Below are 21,455 nucleotides of genomic sequence, written 5' to 3' on the forward strand. Positions count from 1 at the left end.
CCGAGTCATTTAAACTCTGCATACATTTTCATTTTTTTCAGATTCTCTAAATCATTCAGTAACTCGACGTAATGTGTGCGATCAAATCCACCAAATCTGTTTGCTCATGCAGCCTAAGCTTTTGTTGATTTGAACGTTGTGAAATTATATTTAATTCTGACCATTTTTCACAGCCCTCCAAGTTTTGCAATTAAGGTTTAGCAGCTAAAATGGTGGCCATTTTAAATTATTTACATGATCCATGATTCTACTACATGTTATTTATTTACTTATTTTTACAAACTAATTATACTTTTGACTTAATTCACACAAACTGTAATCCCTCGAAAAGGTATAGCTATAATAGGAATATATACATAAAGTGTCTAGATGTTTAAAAATCCTGAAAAGTTAACTTCAAAAGTTAATCGACTGTAGCTTTACGTCTAATAATAACTTTAGGAGAGTTTAATTTAAATCTGTCCAGTGGTTCATGAGATATTTTACTAACAGACAGACAACAACATTATTATCTGCCTCCCTTCAGGTGGTTGGAGGTGACCCTTCAGTTTTAGTTGCAGTTTTTGGAATAAAAATACAAATATAAGACAAATACCTGTCCTTGTAGGGACAGAAAAAAAAAGAAATAAAGAGGTTTCCTAAACTGTGTATAAAGTTTGAACTGCACAACTAAGGATGTCATGTATGTCAAGTTGTTATTGACTGTTTGAAGACACTCATGGGTTAACTAAAATAAATAAAATTAAAGTATTTATTTCTCTCTCTTAGGAAAACGTGTCAATGCTGCCACCTGCTGGTGGACATGAGAAAAACTACAGGTGTTGCTCTTGAAATCAGGCTGATCTTGTATTTTTATTTGTGGATTCAAGAAATATTTGTGGAAATTTCTGGCACGGCTTCACCTACTTCCAGGGTGTGTGGAGAGGGGAAAAGCTCTTGTTGCATTTGTTGAGGAAATAAAAAGATCTTTCTTATTTGACAAAAGCATTTTGATTCTCCGGGCTTTTATCAGAGTCATAAAACATGTGACTGTCATCTTCACTGAACATGTTCGGCTCTTTACCCACCCAGTTAGTGGGAACATTACAACTACAAAATGTTTTATTTCTTGTAAAGGGTAATTTTACACGATCCTGTCTGAAACTGGCCCCATCTTCATCACGGCTGCTGTCACACTGAGATTTAACACCTGAACTTTTACATTTAATAAGCAGCCTCAAAACTGGTGATCTGGATTTGGACACAGTTTGTTCTCATTTCTTTTGTTCAATCTATGAAAAGGTAACGCAGTTTGAGAGACGTGAAATTCTGTAATGTAATGTTTTATATAACACCTTTTAACTTCAGTGAAGCTTCATTTGGTTTAAAGAATGAGCAGAAATACCCAGCTTTCTTCTCCTCTTTTTCAAATCAGTTTTAAACAGTCTGAGTAAAAGCAGATAAGTTCAGGTCGGTGCTCCGGGTCCAGATCCAGGTCCGGGTCCGGGTTCGGGTCCAGGTTGAAGTCCGGTTCCAGGTTTTTTGGGCGGCCCCTGTCTGTGTCTGGCAGCGGCGCAGCGTGAGAGCGGTGGGAAACAGAAACACTATGGCTGCCGCTCTGTCTCTCACTAAGGTAACACTGTCTCCCAACTCAAACATACCGACACCAAAACGCCTCCGGCTCCCGTCTGCGCGACTTCAAACCCGGTCCAGGGGCGTTAGTGGGTCCGGGCGGGCGGAAAGGCGGGCTCTCCTCCGCCCGTGTCGGTGTTTCTGGAAGTTTTAGCCCCGCTGTGAAAAGTTTCTGCCTAATCTCTTCGGGGACTGCGTTAGGGCGTAGCTAGCCAGCTAGCCTGCCTGCTAACAGCTAGTTTATGTCCAGTCCGCGTCTGTTTGCGGGGCTTTTTCTTTGTGTGTGTGTGTCAAACTGGAGGCTCGACGTGTAGCTAGCCTCACTTGGTTTCGGTCTGCGGTGTTTAAAAAAAAGAAAAAGGAGATTTTGTGCTGCCTGGTTTCGCTGCAGGAGAAAAGAGATGGTAACCATGTGTGGCTCTGTTGTGGCTCCACTGTCACATTTTTATAGTTCGAGTCCGGTTATGTAACTCTCGTGGCTTTCTTTCACGTTTCTCCTTCGACACAGCCGGGATGTGGCTATAATTGGAGGTAAACACGGCTCGGTTTCTACGTTTGACCTTTCTTTCTTTCTTTCTTTTTTTTGTGAAGTGGAAGTGGACAGCCATGAGCTCCGGCAAAAGACAAAAACACAGAAAAAAAGTAGCTCTCGAAATCGGGCTTAATGGTCGTTTTGCAACCAATAAGAGGAAGTTCACTGCAGTAGCCTTCCCCTGCTGTCAAAAATATGGCATCCTGTTGCTGCTTGAACTCACGCCTGGCGTCCCAGTGTGTTCATTTGCGCAGTAAATGAGTTATTTAGCAGCTTTAAAAGGGAAGCTCGTCCTCCCAGACTTGTTATCTGAGCCACTGTTGCTTCTAACAACAAACCAGCAGCAGCAGTTTTTCACCAGAGGAGCTAAAACCTGCCATCATCTCTGTTTTCTGCTCATCCTGTCTCGCCTCTGTCTCTGATGGGTCCCCAACTTTGACCAGGTCTACTGCCGCTCAGCGTTTCATTATTGTAAGAGAGATGCATCTCGCTGTGTTTCCCCCCCGGTGGCTTATTTCCAGTGTCCTTGGTACAATGAGTTCAGTGTTGCAGCCACCGACAGTCCCGGGCTCACGGCTGGGGAGAGATAATGCCTGCGTCAGCAGTTATCGCACTATAAATTGTCAGCTGAAAAAGCCGACAAGTAACTGCTCATGACAGGCTGTAGTATTTTTCTCCCCCTTGTCGTTTCCCTGTGCCAGAGTTTGTTCGAAGATTTACGCTCGAGCAGATACCTGCGGGCGAGCTTCTTCTGTTTCACATCTGTCTACAGGTTGGCCTCGAAGGGCCGAACCATCCAAAAACAGGAAGGATCCAACCAATTGGCTCCTCAAGTAATCACTGCCCGCTCCCTTTGTTTCTTTCCTGCACCTGCGGATCTAAAACCACAGCGACCATTCGTCAGCTTGTAGACACAAGAAGAAGAAGGAAACGCTGATTTGTTTCCTGTCCAGCCCAGCAGCGGGTAAAGGGAAGAAGGGTGGTTATGATAGAATGAGGAATCAGCCGTTCCCCGTGTGGTGACGCCTTGTCAGTTTTCCAAGGCTGACCATAAGATTTGGGAAAGTAAAGCCTTGTGTTTTGATGATGTCACTTTACCAGAAATCGCCCCTGAAATCCTGCCAGAAGCTTCTGCGTTCACTGAACGGTGTCCAGCGTTCGCATGAAGGCCAAAAATACACATCTAATCAGATAGAGAAAGTGGTTGATTAGTCAGTCAGCAGCCGATTTCGTGCGTATGGAACTATTCAGCAGCAACACTGCAGAAAGTTACGCAACAACTTGATGTGCGACTTCTCCCTTTATCTCACTATAAATCGAATATATTCAGGTCTGTGCTCAGTTTTTAGTTTTTTTATGTCGACTTTTCTTTCTTTTTACAGCTTTCCAGTGGAAATCCCATCTATGACAAATACTATCGACAGGTAATCTCTTTCTAAAATGATCCTAAGAGCTTCATATTGTTTGTTGTAGCAGTTTTAATGGTTGGCGCCGTTGTTGTGTAGTGCTCGAATTACATTGCATTAAATTTAGAATGACTAACAGAAATGCTGAAGCTGGGAAATTTGTTGTAGTGTTGTAGTCAGTGGTGATCTCTCTTCTTCCTTTTCAGTTCCAGCCTTTGTGTTTTTCTATGAATTAATAATGTTTCCCTTTGCCAACCAGTCAGGGCGGTTCCCAGTGGGCCTAATAAAAGACTACTATGCTAATAGACTACCGAGAAAATAAGTTTGGTTTATTATCAGTATTGATTTATGTCACACAAAGACTCCTGTGTTCCAAGTGGTAGGGCTCGGTTATTTATTTTCACGTCTTTTTTTAAGTTAAGAATCTATTCAGAGCTTTGTTTCAAAATCCAAACCCGCTTATCTCTGTTGAGCGCGTGAAAAGCATCGTATTTCTGTGGTTTGGTTGTCGATTGAAGCTCGTGGCTGTGCGCAGGTGGATCCCACTGGCAGCGGGCGGGTGGCGGCGGCCGATGCGGCTCTGTTCCTGAAGAGGTCGGGGCTGGCCGACATGGTCCTGGGCAAGGTGAGTGACGCCTCGGAGCGACCTCCACGCCTCTATTTAGGCTTCAGCGTGTAAAAAATATAATAAAAGCGTAAACTATGAATCTCCCTGCTAGATCTGGGATTTGTCCGACTCTGAAAGGAAAGGATCGCTTAATAAACAGGTGTGTGACTCGGTGACGTTTACATCATCCTTCATGTGCAATTATGTGCTTCAACAGTGAAGTTTTTACATCTCTGAATCTCATCTCCCCTTAGCAATTCTTCGTAGCGCTGCGGTTGGTGGCTTGTGCTCAGAATGGCCTGGAGGTGGCACTTAAGAGTCTTAACGTGGCTGTTCCTCCCCCCAAATTTGTAAGTCTGCTGCTGTGACCCATAAATCTGTGCTCTTCCGGCTTCACATGGCACTTCTAGAAACTATAACATATTTATACAATGACAAGAGGGCTACATTTAACCTTCTGTCCTTTTAGTTTTAATAGAAACCTTTAATTCTGTTTTGTCGTTAATTGGAATATTATGTGTTTGCGTATTTGCAGCATGACACAAGCAGCCCGCTGTTAGCAGGAGGAGTGGCCACCGACCTTCCCTGGGTCGTCAAGGTGAGGAGGTTTCACCTGCATAACCTGGCAGCACTTTAAAGATTAAGAACCAGCACAGAAATGCTGTGTTTAGGGTTGAAATTATGTGGTTTTCAGAGCGAACCAGAAGTAAAAGCTGCTTCTTGACACCAGACTCATTTATTTTTTCCATCTTTCAAGGATACTTTACATATAATATTTATTGTTCACCCACTGCAGGAATATAGGTGTCAGTTTTCTGACTCTATCGTTCATCTGTTTTGTTTTTCCCCAGCCTGAGGAGAAGCTGAAGTTCGACTCCATCTTTGACAGTTTGGGTCCAGTAGGAGGGATGCTGTCAGGAGATAAGGTCAAGCCCGTCCTGCTGAACTCCAAACTTCCAGTGGACATCCTGGGCAGGGTATGAACCACCAATTTGTTCATTTGCTGTCTACGAAGTGATTAGTACGTCTTTCAAAAACCGAGAAAGGTAATCATTTGCTAATAATATAAGATGGTACTGACACGGTCTGATGTCCACAACTTTGGCCCCGCTTTGAAACGTGCCACAGATAAAAAACGTGCCGTATTCGCATGCAACAAATGTAGCCTGCGGACAGCGGGTGTTGACACAACAAATTTCTGTGCATGCGGCCATTTGCAGAGAGTCTCACATCATCTTTTATGATAAGGTTTACAGCATTCACGCCCCACTGGAGCCGTGCAGCGAATCTAGTGCAACAGATCTCCTAATCTGTTTTTAATAACCAAGCGTAAGATTGTGTAGTTTAATCCTAGTGACAGTGTTTAAATCTAATACATATCTCAACTGATATTGATTTTAGCATTCAATATATGTTATCAAATGTGAGAATGTGCTCATTTGATCAAGTAAATAGCTTCATTAAAGACATGATAGATGACTTAACTCAGGTGTTATTGTTTAGGCATCAGGGATTTCCCCACATAAATTTAGATCTAAAAAAATTAGCGAAGTGGGAACTGGTACTGAGTCAGATCTTTCACTGACGAGCTGTGACGTCTCATTCAGTTTTGCAATGACTGATACTCAGCAGTGTTATCTTTGTGCTGAAGGTGTGGGAGCTCAGTGACCTCGACAGAGATGGCATGTTGGACAGAGATGAATTTTCTGTGGTAAGATCTGAACTGATATTACACGTAAAACGAGAAGCCGCTTTCAGTTTGTTTTTTGATCTGACAATTTGGAAGATTTAGAGCTGAATGGAACCAACTAAGTATGAATGGAAGAAGTGTTAAAGAGAATAAATAATTGTTTTGGTGTGTTTTCCAATTGATTTTTTTCTTGTATGCTGCTCTTTTTGCAGGCAATGTATCTGGTTTATAGAGCTCTCGAGGGCGAGCCCGTTCCCATGTCCCTACCGCCTCCCCTAGTTCCACCCTCTAAGAGGAAAAAACCTGCAGCCCCTCCTGTGATGCCTCTGTTACCCTCGCCTCCCTCTGCCAAAGACAGTCGCTCCTCCCACGCCGGCTCCAAGACCATTCCCCACCCTCCCAAACCCAGTCCAGCTCCTGCCCCGACACCAGCAGCTGTCCCTGTGAGTACAGGTTCTGCCTCTCCTGTGCATGCAGCACCTACGAAGGCTTCTTTATTTATTATTCTCCTTGATAGATAAACTTCGCCAACATACAGTTGCGATGATTTCAAACTGGCTTGCTCAGTGTGTTTTTCAAAAGAACAAGACTAGAAGGAGCGTAAAGGTGAGTGAACTGAGCGTTGGAGTGAGTCAGATCAGTTATAGGTCGCGCTGACGTCCACCTGTCCTTCTGGACCAAACGGTTAAGTCTGCTTTGTTGCTTTCAGTGGGTGGTGTCGACGGCGGACAAGGCCAAATATGATGAGCTGTTCAGCAAGACAGACGGTGACATGGACGGCTTGGTGTCCGGCGCAGAAGTCAGAGATATCTTCCTGAAGACTGGACTGCCTTCTGCCACGCTCGCACGTATTTGGTAAGGAAGGATGCCAAATCATCGATGCGCAGTTCTGTTCTGTAAACATTACGGGTTCGTTGATTTGTAGGAAGGGGTTTTTTTTACATTCTGGTCCAAAAAATGTTACGGAAAAGACACTTTTGAACTTATAGATTCTTGGTCTCTGAGTCTTTTAACATAAAGAACAAGCAGAGAAAGAAGGAAGTAGAAACATCACAAGAGCTGAAGAGGAAATAGAGCAAAACATATAGATCTTATATATGGTAGAAAGGAACAACTATTTTTACACTGTGGAAAAAAACAGTTTCCTGCGATAAAATCAGGCTGTTTTTCACTGCTATGTTGATTTTTAGTGGTATTTCTTAATAAATCAGTCTTCATACAAAACATCCCTAGAAAGTAAGAATGTATTATTCTAATAAGGACACATAAACTGACTTCTGTTTTAAGTTATTGCGCATAACAAGGGGATATTTTAAAGGATAACCACAGCATGTTCTTTTACATCACCAGTAAAATGTCGCTTTATAGATTTGAATCCTCACGTGGCTGATTAGCATCTGTCATGCAGTGAGTCGGGCGTATCGGCTGAACATTACGGTTGAACATGATGGTCAGTCAGGTTAATAAAAAAACGGTCCTTGCCTGAGGCGTAAATCGTTACCCTGTTATGTAACTTTGTGCATCTGGTGTTGTCAGGGAGCTTTGTGACATTGGAGACATAGGGAAGCTGACCCGGGAACAGTTTGCCCTGGCTCTTTATCTCATCAACCTGAAGCTGACGAAAGGCCTGGACCCGCCGCAGACTCTCACCCCAGAGATGATCCCTCCTTCAGACAGACAAAACATCAAGCAGGTGAGGTGCTCTGAGGAGCTGTAAGTGTTAAAGGGCGTTACGTAGAGAGGTATCTCGTCAAAAAAAAGGCTTGATCGTACTGGTTTGAAAAACTGAGCAGCAGAAGGCGTCTGCTTTGTTGCCTAAATCACAAACTGGTGGCTTTGTTTCTTTTTTGTTTGTACTTTTTTATTTTAGGCTTGTAGCTGCTTGTGGTTCTCATTTCCTCTTTGTCTCGTCCGTTTTTTGTTTCTCTGAACGTGTTCACATTTCAATCACATCATGTGCAGTAAGGCTATTCAGAAAGAGTTTTTGGTGCATCTTTATTGTCGTGTTTTTTTTATTTCCTGTTGGACTTCTTCCACGTTGTATTTTAGTTTGATATGCGCACAGTTATAAGTTATCCAAATACTTGTTCTTTTGAAGAAAGCTGACAAGCTGCAGTTTTAAATTTTCTGATGTATCTGTAACACAAAGTCTGTCTGTGAAGGTTATAGTTTTTAGTTTTGAAGCACGTTTAACTTATTTATCCAAAATAATTCATACAGAAGAAGCTGTAATATTCACTTCCTTAATGTTAGAGATTAAAGTGACATCAAGAGCTGTAGATCAAGTTAAACCAAAATTGCTAAACAGCGTTAGGAAAATACCTCTTACCTGTCTCCTCCCAGCCTTACTTGTTCTCCACCCAGTAATTGTGTCTTCATCAATGGTTTCTCGGTATGTTTTTGCCAAGTGTGTTTCATGAAATGGTTCCCTCTTTCATGCTGTTGATCCTTACTTCTATTTTGTAATTGTCCCCTTCTGCAGAACAATGCTGCTAACCTGGCGGCGGACTTCTCAGCTATTAAGGAGCTGGACACTCTCAGTAATGAGATCGTCGAACTACAAAGGTAATTGTTTATCCTTTTAAAGTAATTGTCATAGATAAGCTTGCTGAAGCCATGTTGGTGAAGTGATGACAAAAGGTGCATTGTAAGCAGCAGGGGAATAACTATTATTATTATTATTATTATTATTATTTGGTTTAGATATTTATAGCCCTATCCAATAGAAATTATAGATAATTAATCCAGATTTCAACTGGAGTGTCTATCATATATGTGTGAGGTAAAGCTTCTCTGTAAATTATCTCAGAAAAAAAAATATTTAAATGTAGCATACAGTATCATGTAGCAAGATTGGTTTGGGTGTTTGTAAAAATAATAATAATAGTAATAATTTTGCTGTCAGAATCAAGCGCTTAATTGCTTTAACTTGAGTTGACCAGCAGGAGGCGGTGTTTCCCTCGTATGGAGTCCCAGCTGATTTTTGGTGGTTCAAGATGAAATCCACCAGACATTATTTGACCGCTAACAGCTGGAGTTTTCAATTAAAAGTTAGGGTTTTACAGGAAGATGGACAGAGGAGTGAAACAGCATGTCATATACGTCACAATTTATGAGCTCGCATCACCGCGACTCAATACTCCAAAAGTATTCAAAAATTACTTTTCGGCTGTAACTGGAGCAGTTGATGTTTGTGTTTCAATTGTATTTGCATGTGATGCCTTTTGAACAACAGCTTTAGTTTCACTTGTTCTAAGCGTCACTTACTGATTTACAGAATTACGGTTCCTTTATATACGAAAGTTGAGTGAGAAGTGAGAAAGTGGCCACCTGCGCTTTTATACACGCACACAGAAGGGAAGAAAGATAGAAATGAAAACCAGGTTAGAGTTTAGCTTTCAGCAGGCATCGGCACAAGGTTAGAACAAAAAAAAAAAGATGATGGTCGTTTGCAGCTGCTTCAAGTTCTGTCAGCAGCGTTTTTCTCAGAATAAAGATGGAGGTGACCAGGATTATGGGTAAGGTCAGACGAGCTTCAGACAACAGTTTCAGATTAATTTTATATTTTGACATGAAATGAGAGGGAGAATCTAAAAATAGAAGCTGTGTTTGAAAGTTTTATTTCTAGCCGGCGTTGATATGGACAGCAAAGGATGCCTGCATTTGTTTGATGTATTTTTAAAGATGCCCAAAAGAGAAACTGAAATGAATAGTTTGTCTTTATCCACTGAACAAATAGTCAAGTTAGTGAATTGTTGTTACTCAAAATAAACCTATAAGTGTATAAATAAAAAAATACGGAAATAACAGGGAAATAAGAGATCTGATTTAAAAACTTTTTACTTTTATTTTCTCTCAGCCTTGCTGTGAGAATAAAACCTAATTGGAACAAAAGTAGTACAAAATGAGTGTTTTTAAATGTGTGTTTTACTGACATGAAAAAGACGTTGAAGGAAAAAGGAAGAGCAGAAAGGACTGCACGGATGATCGATGTTTTAGTTGGGCTCGTCATGACTCATCTCTCCTCTCTCTCCCTTCTTTCTCCGTCCCTGTGCAGCCACCTGCCTCTCTCGCCTCGTAGCCCACACGCCTTTCTTCACAAAGCACGCACTCGCTGTAGAGGAGCGCGTGCTAAAAACCTTTTACATTGCATCGCACAACCGCTCCAGCTGCGGATCTTTACGCGCCTTCTCTCGCTGTGAAGTTGGTCGATTTCAGAGCAGGATCATGGTAGCTCAGGGGAAGGAGGTGGTGGCGTTTGACAGACGGGCTGAGGCGTCTTCAGCAGACACCTGGCTGTGGCTGGGTGGTGTCGGATTGCCGGTTGCAACTTGCCTGTCCTCGGTGGCTAACTACTTCTGTCTTTTGTGCTGGACCCCCAGAGAGAAGAGCTCTGTGGAGGAGGAGATCAAGGAAAAGGAGGAGGCTATTCGACAACGCAGCACTGAAGTTCAGGTATGGTTACATTGTCTGCCTTTGATGACCCATTTCCCGTCAGAACGATTTTGAATAGACAAAATAGGTCTTTGTGTATTTGTTTTCTCTTGTCCGGCTAGAGCTTGAGCGTACCTGATGTATTATAAAAGCACATGTTAACCCTTAAAGAAAAAAAAGATCACAGGAACCACATTTGCTAAAGCTGCTGTAATGAAAGATACTGGCTATGTTGCAGTTAGTCCGCAGTTTGATATGCTTGTAGAGTAATGTCAGATAATGTTGCTCAGACAGGACGAGGCTGATTTCCTCCTGTAGGTGTGTCTGCCTCCCCAGAGCCTGAGCAGTCCACTCTATTTTTGGAGCGGCGTGCTTAAAGGGCTAGTCAGCTCTGCTTCTGGGATTTCAGTCGTGATGTCTCTGTTTGAAGGTGGATTTTCATGGGAGTATGATGCTCCTCCAGTAAAATCCTTCAGCTTTTTTTTTTTTTTTTTTTTTTTTTTGGGGGGGGAGGGGGTTTATTCCTCGGACATTTCAAATTGTGTCAGTCACACAGCTGCAACAAATCATAAAATAGCGTGCTCAGCTTTTCTGTTTTGCTTAACTTGTTTTTAGACGAACTCGCCCCCACATTCATTAATCCTTGTTTTGGTTTCTTTTCTTCAGGACCTTCAGGATGAGGTGGCGAAGGAGAGCGGGGAGCTACAGCGACTCCAGGCGCAGCGTCAGAAAGTCCAGGAGGCTTTAGACGAGCTCGACCAACAGAAGAGCTCCTTGGAGGAGCAGCTCGACCACATTCGACAGCAGACCAGCCAGGAGACTCAACTTGTAGGTTTTTATTTTTAATGAACAAATACTTACTGAACTCTTAACAACTAAAGACAAGAGTTGACAGTTGTAGGAGATTTTTACAGGCACTCCTATTTTTAACCCACAATGATCAGAGAAGCTCCGCAGCTTCAAACAAATACACTTGTGCATTTCTAGATCTCATCTCTGCAGTCCCAGCATGAGGAGCAGGAGCAGAGGATATGCCAGTACGAGGAGGAGCTCATCCAGGCACGAGAGGAGCTTCTGGCTCTGCAGGAGGAGAGCAGGAGGCTGCAGGAGACGGTCCAGGCTGCTCAGGAACAACTCACTCCACTTCAGGAGTCGGTGCGGGACTCCTTCACGCAAGTCTCACAGGTCAGAAACTCACATCCATCTAATGGCAAACTTACAACCTTATAGAAACAAACGGAGTTGGGTTATTTGTTTTATACACACAAACAACCCTTAAAGTTATATTTTTTTTCCATTTTTGGATTCAACTCTGAGTGCTTCCAAAAAAAAAAAATCAATGAAGACAAAGATGCCAAAACACATTCTATAAGATCTACGTTAGTTCAGCTTTGTGCTCTTTTATTCCGTTTTCTCATCATCTGTCTGCCCTTTAGGTTCAGCAGAAAGTCAAAGACCTTCAGGTGGAGGAGAGGTCCGTGACGGCACAGCTCAGCTGGAAGAGAGCTCTCGAGGACAGCTCTCCTGTCATGGTGAACGGATCGTCGGGCCCTGCGGCTGAACTGGACCTCTTCCACGAGGACCGGCCCAAAGAGCTGAAGGAGGGAGAGACAGCCGCCGCCGCCTGCAGCCAGCAGAAAGAACATTCAGATACGAAGGAGAAAGAAGGCGAAGAAGAGAAGGAGGAAGAGAGTCCAAAGACTGTGGAGGAGGAGAAGCAGAAACCTGATGCCCTTGATGACCTCTATAATAGTTTTGCCTCTGTTGATTTGTACAACAGTTTGTCGAAGCCACAAGAGATCACTGTGGGGGTAATAAATGTACAATAAATACACAAAAAAATTAAATTACATTAATTAAAGTCACTATAAAGCCTGCAGCAATGAATACTATAGCTCTTAATAATACAGTGAACCTTATTTATATTTGCTGTGGTCATAATTATAATTATACTGCTGGTGTAAATATCCACCTCCAAAGGTAACAATTGTCATTGCTGTGTTTTTCTCTGAACTCATCAGGAAAAAACCTTCTCCTCTGAACTCTCCTCTGAGACCATCGATGAGGAAGATGAATCACCTAAACACTCCCCACTAAAGGTAAATCTTCCAATTCTGACCCTAAGAATTACAAGCTTTCTTTAAACCTATGTTTGACTTACTAAGTTATCTCATATGAAGTTAATACCACACAGACATGAGTTGTGGCTCGGGCAGCATCAAGTAAAGTTCCACCAAACAGTGTACAACAAAAGTATTTCAGAGTAAGAGTAGGTCATCTCAGAGATGTAAATCTGTCTCATCAGAGCCACCTGCTTTCCCAACAGGTTGATTCCCCAGAGCCAGAGAGCAAACCGGAGCCAGCAGACGCTCCAGAAACGACCGCCTCCTCGTCGCCTCCTCCGGTCGAGCCTCGCTCCTTGCCACCACAGACGAGCCCGCCCTCCCTGCCTGAGATGGACTTCTTCCATTCAGACCCTTTTACCGACCGTAAGCGCTCGCATGAAAGAGTCTAGATTTATACTGAGGTACCGCCTGTCTTTGTCTGATTTGTTTTTATTTCTTTTGTAGACGACCCGTTTAAAGATGATCCTTTTGGAAAAGCCGATGTTCCAGGTCAGTTGTTCAATTCTGTATTTTCCTTGAAGTGATGAACTGTCAGTCAGAACGTTTCCATCGTTAAGCTTTCATGTGCATCTCGTCTTTTCTGTATCTGATGTCAGATCCTTTTGGAGGAGATCCGTTCAAAGGCTCAGACCCGTTTGCTGCGGACTCCTTCTTTGCACAGACCTCCAGCACTGCTTTCTCCTCAGAGGACCTGTTTTCGGCTCCAGCTGACCCATTTGGTACTACTCCCGGCATTTCAGAGCCGGACCTGTTTGCAGCCAAGCTAAATGATGCAGCTCCGCCACCAGCACCATCAGCAGCAGCAGCCCAGGATCCATTTGCTTCCAAAACCACCAATCCAGCTCCGGCATCCACGGATCCTTTCAGCTCCACAGGAACCAAGAAGGCTGATTCAGACCTGTTTGGAGGCAAAGTGAACACCTCAGCGGAGGTGGACCCATTTAGTTCACAGGATGGAGGGACGGATCCCTTCAGCTGCTCTCCTCCGAGTTCAGATCTGGCACTGGTGAGTGGATCAGACAACCACCGCTTTTTTATTTTAGATATAAAAAGACCTCAGCTACAGTGTGTGTGTGTCCTGTAATTAATAGTTCGTAACTCTAATAGTCACCCCACCTATCAAAAAGGCAAAAATCAGCCTTTCTTCACACGACAGTGACATTTATATTGGTTGGGAACAACTTTGGTAAAAGTTTTCAAGTTTTGCCTTCAGTTTATAGAAATCAAGAACAGCTTTGAGTTTAGTTCAGGTAAACCATAAATATTTGGTTTCAGAATCATTTTCTCTGATTTCAGAGGGGTAAAAATAACAAAAGAGTACTTAATGTTATAGACGATTGTTTTACTCATTTACATGATCTCGTCCTGTTTGGGTGTATTTTGTATTGATTGGGTCTTAATTTAAAAGGTTTAATCAGGACCAATAAGATGAGTTACCTGGTTTTATTCGTGAAGTTTAAATTGTTTGTGCATTCATTAAAAATCAGATATGTGTGGACTCAGTAGAGTTGATTCTTAATTTTGTATACGTTACTTTTAAAACCGAACAAATCATTTGACAGTTTAGACTCACCCTCCGCACATGTAATCACAGTATGATGTGTTTTTTTTTTTTGTTTTGTTTTTAGAAGGACTCTACACCAACCAATGACCCCTTTGCTCCAGGCGGTACGACAGTGAACACCACCTCAGAGCCAGGAAAAGATCCAGGTATGGTTTGGCGCCACCTTCTGGTAATAAATCAGACATTGCACCAAATAAATACAAATGATCCCAAACTAAAAACAGTTAGGATACTAAGTCTGTTTTTTTGTTTTTTTCAGATCCATTTGCTGCTGTGTTCGGTAATGAATCGTTTGGAGGAGGCTTTGCAGATTTTAGCGCTTTGACAAAGGTAATATTCAAAGTTGACTTGCATCCTGCTATTCACAGGAACAGAAAACCCTAAAACGCCAGTCTGAAGAGTTGCACACTGAAGGATGACTGTTGGTTCGTTTCGAGGAAGCAGAAGTGATTGTGATACTCTGATTTAATTTGTCAAATAAACCAAAGCGCCTCAAGTGATCTGGTTTTGGAAAGGAAACTGATGGAAGTATTACCTGTGAAGGGAATATTTTTACTGAAGTCATTTGCCATTTCAGGAAATGTGCATCAATATTTGATCCTGATCTTTTTAAATGACAAAAATAAAAACGACAGGTTTGTTTCGTTGTCTTCTTCATGTATTGAAAATCTTTATGTAGTTATTTGATCCTTTTTGTGAGCTACTTTTAGACATTTAAAGCTCTTAATAAATATTCTTGGAGGGTATTTTGTGTTTGAGTGATTCCTTGCAGGGGCACTTTGTTTACATATCAGTATCCAGCTTGTTCATGCAAACCGTGCTGCAGAGATCATCTATCAGGGTTTCAAGCATATTTGATAACTACTTAAAGTGTCTTTGTATCTTTTTGTCTTTAATGGGATGTAAACTCTCTGTTCCAGTCAAACGGTCCAGACCAGTTTGGCATCAACAACAAGAACCTGTTCCAGGAGGACAGCCAGTCTGCCAGCTCCGACGTCCCCCCAGCCCTGCCCCCTAAAACGGGTACACCAACCAGACCTCCCCCTCCTCCTCCAGGTCAGTGAACCTTGCCTTGAAGGAGGCGCACATCAGCTGGGTGGTTGTCAGACATGCGGACACGTGTGAGCCGTGTTAGTCATTTGGAAAAACAACCTTCTTGTGTTGCTTTTGTGTGTCTCCGCCTCGTCAGGTAAGAGGTCGTCGATCTCTCGAACAGAGTCCTCCGAGTCCTTCCAACAAAGAGGACACTTCCTTCCGCAAACTTCAGGGGATTTCTCTTCCTCCTCCTCCTCCTCCTCCCTGCCTGCCAAGGATCCCTTAGCTGACCCCTTCGCCCCTTCCTCCCCTCCGCGGCACAACTTGCGGGAAGCCGATCGATTTGCCAGCTTTGACAAAGTGAGCACCTCCCTCTCACCATCTCCCTCACCTCCACCCGAATGTGAATAGTCACACCCTCTTTTCTTTCCTGCGAACAAATCACAGCTAGTTTTTCAGGAACGTGACAAGCCACCAAGCAAATCAGGGAAGCCTGTTAAATCACTCCATCCACTGCCAACAAAATATAAAAAACCCTAAAGAAGAGAGCTAAAGACATTATTTAAAGTTTCACAAGGTAGAATGTATGCTTACATATATATTTATGCTTTTTTTGATAACTTTTTATTTAATCTGACAAAATGCTGTGACTAGTTTAGAGGTTTGTGTTTCCTGAACCATGCCTGCTGCTTGTGTATACCTGAGCTCCTTATTAGTGCTGTTTTGTCTTGCTTTGCTTTGTGAATACTACTTTTTTGTTTGTTACTGAATTGTTTTGGGACTTCACCTAATTTAAGCCTCATGGTTGGCACTACACTGTCTTAGTTTGTGAGAAAATGTACAGAACTATCCCCGAAAAGTAGAGAGAAATTAATATATTAAACCTGACGCCGAGTTAAACTGTAGCCGCAGACGCGAGTCCTGATACAGATTGGTTACAAGTCTCTTAATGTTTGGCGGTGAATGGAGGGATGAGAGGCTGCTTGAATTTGGTTTTTGTTAACAATCCTGTCTCAGTTCTCTGACATTACATCTTCTGCAAGCATGCTGAAGAAGAGTAATTCTAAAATGAAGTAATTCACTCTATTAAAATGATTTGTCTTCAGATTTTCTGCCGCTTTTATAATTGAAACTGTAGAATCAGTAGTTTGCAGAGTCTGACCAGGTTGTTTTGGTGGGCCTTAAAGTGGTAGTTCAGATCTTTTCACACAGGGTTCTCCATTATTATATATCTTGTTGCAGACAGCTCTTTGAAGCTACCGTCCCTAAACAATAATCTGAAAACCTTCATAGCGGTTCATGCGAGTGCCATTTAACAAATTACCGCTAACTTTGCATTACGTGGTTATTTACGTGGCACTCTGTGGTTATGTTTAAGAGCAAATGGTGGCAGCAGCAGTGAGCTGTAACACTTCTACTGTTAAATGCAACACTGGTGGCGGTGTAAAGGTTTCTAAAACTGTTCGCATGAAGCACTATCGTTTTATTTGAGATTAAAGTTGTTTTAATGTGGCAGCAATCCACTTGGGTCTGGTCCCTGCTCAGACTCGCTGCTCATCATCTCGCTCAGAAATAACCTCCATTCCTCCAAACTGAGGCTGTTCAAAGAGCTATCTGCAACACGTTAGATATTAATTGTTTGTAATCTTTGCACAGAACCCCACTTTGAATGATCTGAGTGATTGCTTTAAGCAACAAGCTGCAGTGTTGTTAAACCTCAGCTTAAAGTTGCTGAACTGCTGTTGATTTACAAAATAGTTGCAAAAACAAGCCTTTAAGTGAAGCTGTGCCTTTTTAACAACTGCATGGTGCTGTAATAACTACTCAAACACTTCTCACTTCTTGATGTTATTATAAATAGTTACTAGTAGCTAACCATTTTGAAAAGAAAACGAATCGTTGTTTGCACCTCAGTAATAAAAGCTAGACTTGAGCTGCAGGTAAAATAACTACATTAATGAATTAACCTCCACTCTTTGTCCTTAATGCTGCATAAAAATGAGCTCTCAAGCTTTAAATTTTGGGATGGATGGCTCTGAAAAGACGGTGTTGACTTTCACGACGCCCACCTGCATGTTTCTGTTTAACCTGCATGCACTAACTGTGTTTTTGATTGGCTGGCTGCTGTTCACTTACAAACCTCCACCATTCTTCAAATCATCGTTGATTTTCCTTCCTTTTCACTCACGCTGCTATTGGTCGATGCATCCCTCTGTCCAGCCGTGTGTTCATCCGCTCCTCCATTCCAGTTTTATTCCAGTCTCCGCCTCTGATCAGCATTGTGTTGTTGTCTGTATTCTCTGTGTGTTTTTAAACTTATGTTAAAAAAAAAAAAAAAAGAAATGTTTAATAAAGCGTTAAATCAAGGCCATCATCTCCGGCTTCTATGTGCATCCATGACATCTCTGTCTGCAAAATCCAAAGTCATTTACATAATTTATCAAAAGTTGTGTATGTACTTCTTTTTTTTTTCTCCAAAGCATGTTTTAAATAGATGATCTCTTTAAAAGCTTGTTTTTATTCGACTCATTGAAAGATTAGGCTGCAGTGGAGTTAAAGACGCTTGCTTTATTTGTCACAGATTCCTTTTCAGAGAGTTTTGTCTGTGCGGGTCTATGTATAGGAAGAAAAAGCACTATTGCTTGTTGCATAGTTTATATTTTCTGTGTTTATTTTGAACCAAAAACACCAGGTGTTTTGATGCGTTTTGGGGAGAAAAATCTAAGTGAAGGTGAACAACAAGTAATCATCCATCCTGAAGTTCTGAAATAAAAACACTTCCTTAGTTTTGAACTGAATCAGGGATACTGCCTGCATGATTTTATGATTTTATTTCATAAAGCTTCTAATCATGCCTTTTTTCATTTTTTTTATTTTGCATGTTGTGTTATAAAAATAGCTGTGAGCTGTCATCACGACGATCGCTTCCTTCTCTTTGCATGGCTTGACACACCTGATGACTTGTGTGCTTTAGTCACCCCACCCGAGAGTGATGTTTGCACCGTGCATGTCCAGTCTATAACATGATTAACCAACTTAACCAGCGGGCTGTTTATTTTAAAGCTTCTGTACGTGTTTGGGGACCTATAATGTGTGATGATGATCATACGACTTATTGGAAACCCCGGCTCCTATTTCAGTCCCTGCTTTTTATCCTGATCACATGTCTCAGTGAAATCAATTATAACAAATGCCTGAGGGGTGAGAAATTGTCACTGGTCTGAATGTTTTTATTCAGAGGAATGGATTACTCTGGTTGGGCTGTGGAGGTTGTGTCTGTCAGGGAAAGGAGAGAAGGAATGTGACCTTCCCTCTTGTGTTTGTGCACAGAGTCTAACATTTCAGTATCAGAAGGTACTCCATCCGATGTGTGCTCTGAGTGTATTTTTTTCTGTTTCATGGAGCAGTATCCAACCGAGGAAGACATGATAGAGTGGGCAAAGCGCGAGAGCGAGCGCGAGGAAAAGGAGCGGCTTGCGAGGCTCACTCAGCAGGAGCAAGAGGACCTGGAGCTCGCCATCGCCCTCAGCAAGTCTGAACTCTCCTGAGGAGGCTCCTCTCCTCAGCTGGGCCGGCACAGCACGGCACGGCACGACCCAGCCCAGAAATCACCAAAGCAAAACGGGGACTGCGTAGGACTGATGCCCCCCACCCCCAGGCGGAGACTTCTTAAAAGTGAAGTCCGAGTCGCTCGACTCTTTCTCCCCTCCGATTGCTCGCCGTTCACTGACATTCTAGTGCGGCGTTCTTCCATCCGGTTGGTCTCTGCAGGTTTTCAGCGAAGGAGAGCGCCAAGGAGTGCTCAAACCTGGCTCAAAAATGCTACTTTTAACTCTTCAGAATGTAATTTATTTAAACATGCACTCAAAACTAGGATGAAATGGCCTTCGTGAGAAGCGCGACTTTTTCGCCACTAACCAAACTCACTACACTTTAATAAATCTCAGCTCTCACTGTGAAAATGTAACGAGATTTTTAGTTGCTATGAAAATCCCCAAACCTTCCTGCTGTTCTTACAGTAACGGCTAAAAGGAGCGTCATAGAGCAAAATGTAACAGCTGTATGTCTTCGCTGTGAAGTAATCTTTATTTTTTTTTAAAAACGTGCTTCAAAAAGCAGAGGTTTAGTTTTTTTGTTTTTTCCCTCCATATCAGAATTAGGTTCACTTTAATCAACCTCTAGTGTTCGGTATTTCTGTTTGTTTCAGTGAGACTTTACTTACCCTCTGATCGATTACTGTTCAAAACAAAAAAAATATATATATTTTTTGAGGCGACGTGGAAAGAAACTGTGGTTTGATTCCATCTTGAATAGCATTAAACCTTGAGGGGACACTACAGCAGAGGATTCACTTTTGAGACAAACTCTCTGCAGCTCAGCCTTCCTCTTTTATTTGCTCCCCACAAGAGCCTCTTGTCTTGAACTGTACGAACCATTGAATATCCTAGATATTTTCTACATGCGGCATATGAGCATTAACGGATACAAATTCGAGCATTTCGGCTCAGCCGTTCGTTGAATCGTTTCAGCATATTTGACATTTGGAAATGTGTCACAATTGGTGATTTTTAATTTATATAACACCCCCCCCCCCCCCCCCNAGCCATTTGTGTTAGCTTTTTTATTTATTTATTTATTTTTTCCCAGGGCGTTTTTCAGGTGACATTTCCTCTCCGACAGACTCGCTGGGTTTCTGCCTCGTAGAAGTGCGACAAATGGCGCAGTGTGTTTTTTCTGCCTGGGGAATTTAACTTGCAAAAGCCCTCCTTATGCCGTGAGGATCAAGTCTCACATTTAACTGCGTCCTCTTACCTGCAGAGGATACACAACAGCTGCCTGGATAGACTTTTTTTTTTTTTTCCTCCTCCTCCCTTTTTTTTAATTAGTTTGTTTCTCCTACAAATAAGTGACTTAACATTGATCTATGGGAAAATGTTTCTCATGAGGGAAGATGCGTTTGAATTTCATTTCATTTATTCCTCCCCTCCCCAAACATAGCACAATATTATGGATGGCACTTGTCATTTTTTTTTTTCTTCCTATTTTCAACCCGGTCTCCCTCTTTTTCTTTAATGTGAAACCAGCTTTGGTTTCTGTCTGAGGTTCAAACAGCACTTTGTACCGAGTGCAGCAGCTCATTGAAGTTTATTGTAAATTGAAGAGATTTGCATGTCTGTCTGTCTGTCTGTCCTCCGAGCCTCTCTTTATGCCAGAGCTCGTAGTTTCTCACTTTCAAAGGCCGCTCTATAGTCCTCTGTACAGATGAACCCAGAACCGCCGAATGCTTGTTGGCTTACTCATAAAGTCTTTTTAAAACTAAAGCTAAACATATTTTGTTTTGTATTTTCTAACTTGTAAGAAAAAAAAAACATTATTGGGAGGTTTTGCCAGACTATGTAATGCATTTAACTGAAACTAAATAAAGATTAAAAAATAATTAAGTTTGGTTGTTTTTTGCAGCTTTATTTTTACCTTTAGCACCATATTCAGGAGGAGTATTGATATATTTATTATTATGGCAAATTTTGGGAGTCTTGCTAATGTCATACAACTGTTTTTTTTTATTCTTTAATTTATTTTTTATATATGACTGGTGATTGTCAACTGGGTGAGCAATCCGTAGAGTTGAGGTTGTGACACTGGGGCATTTTGGGTAAATGGAGAACCCATCTATACCCAAAAACAAATCCTGTGTTTTTTAGAGCTACAACCTGGAGGTCAGTTTTACTTCTACCAAGTTTAAGTAGATTTTTAGACAGTTAGGCCGTGATCAGCTGTATAGCAGTGGCGTCTGAGACAACGGTGGGGGATGAAGTAGTAAAAGTCCTGTCTGTAGTAAAAGTAGAAGTGCTAAGTACACAGCCTTGTCTGCAGCAGCATCATTGGCGATCTGCAGAAGCGCATCGGCACCGTGGTCTGCTCTGAGTCCAGATGGAAAGGATCGTGATCGGAAGTTGACTTTTCTCTTGTATTTTACTGCAAAACGAGAATTGGAGAACAGCCTTAACTAACTTATTTCTTGAAGATTTGTATGTTTGGTGCCAAACCTACGTGTTTTTTGTTTGTTTGTCTTGCATTTTGGGCTTAAAAAGGCCTGCATCCGACGCAAGAAAGTGTACTTTTCTCTCTGTAAGACCAGAAATGTTGAGAGATTTGTTTATGTCTTTGAATTTGACAACTGCAATATAAATTTGATTGATTGATGTTGGAGTGAGGGGGATAAAAAAACAAAAACAGGTAAAAGTTTTGATCAATGGCTGGTCAATGGAAAGGAAATTAATTAAAAATGTAAACATATAAGTACATATATTCCAAATGTATATTTAATCACTGATATATTCATTTGACGACTGCATTAATAACTATGAGTGCATAAGTAGATGTTTTAAATGTCAAATGGGTGCTGCAGAACAGGAACTAGTTTTTCAGGCGGAGGGCTTTAGGACCGGG

The 21,455-nt window shown here is 41.9% G+C and overlaps 1 protein-coding gene across 4 annotated transcripts; it reads left to right on the forward strand.

Annotated features, from left to right (window-relative positions):
• Positions 1 to 1,511: 1,511 nt before the first annotated feature.
• On the forward strand, positions 1,512 to 20,446 carry eps15 (epidermal growth factor receptor pathway substrate 15). 4 transcript variants are annotated; one of them, XM_017407340.3, is made up of 25 exons: positions 1,512 to 1,612; positions 3,526 to 3,567; positions 4,085 to 4,174; positions 4,269 to 4,316; positions 4,411 to 4,506; positions 4,692 to 4,754; positions 5,008 to 5,133; positions 5,808 to 5,867; positions 6,059 to 6,289; positions 6,556 to 6,701; positions 7,383 to 7,539; positions 8,329 to 8,411; positions 10,229 to 10,301; positions 10,947 to 11,108; positions 11,268 to 11,465; positions 11,717 to 12,091; positions 12,302 to 12,379; positions 12,607 to 12,769; positions 12,851 to 12,895; positions 13,003 to 13,412; positions 14,035 to 14,116; positions 14,230 to 14,300; positions 14,891 to 15,026; positions 15,160 to 15,365; positions 18,413 to 20,446. In XM_017407340.3, the coding sequence occupies exons 1-25, from the start codon at positions 1,586 to 1,588 to the stop codon at positions 18,551 to 18,553; spliced, it is 3,309 nt and encodes a 1,102-aa protein (XP_017262829.1). In that variant the 5' UTR covers positions 1,512 to 1,585; the 3' UTR covers positions 18,554 to 20,446. The 4 variants fall into 4 exon arrangements, with proteins under 4 accessions (XP_017262829.1, XP_017262830.1, XP_037830236.1 ...); XM_017407341.3 differs by having other exon boundaries at positions 11,283 to 11,465; XM_037974308.1 differs by lacking the exon at positions 1,512 to 1,612 and adding an exon at positions 1,688 to 2,142.
• The last annotated feature ends 1,009 nt before the right edge of the window (positions 20,447 to 21,455 follow it).

Source organism: Kryptolebias marmoratus, linkage group LG24, assembly GCF_001649575.2.
Source record: "Kryptolebias marmoratus isolate JLee-2015 linkage group LG24, ASM164957v2, whole genome shotgun sequence".
Classification (NCBI taxonomy): domain Eukaryota; kingdom Metazoa; phylum Chordata; class Actinopteri; order Cyprinodontiformes; family Rivulidae; genus Kryptolebias; species Kryptolebias marmoratus.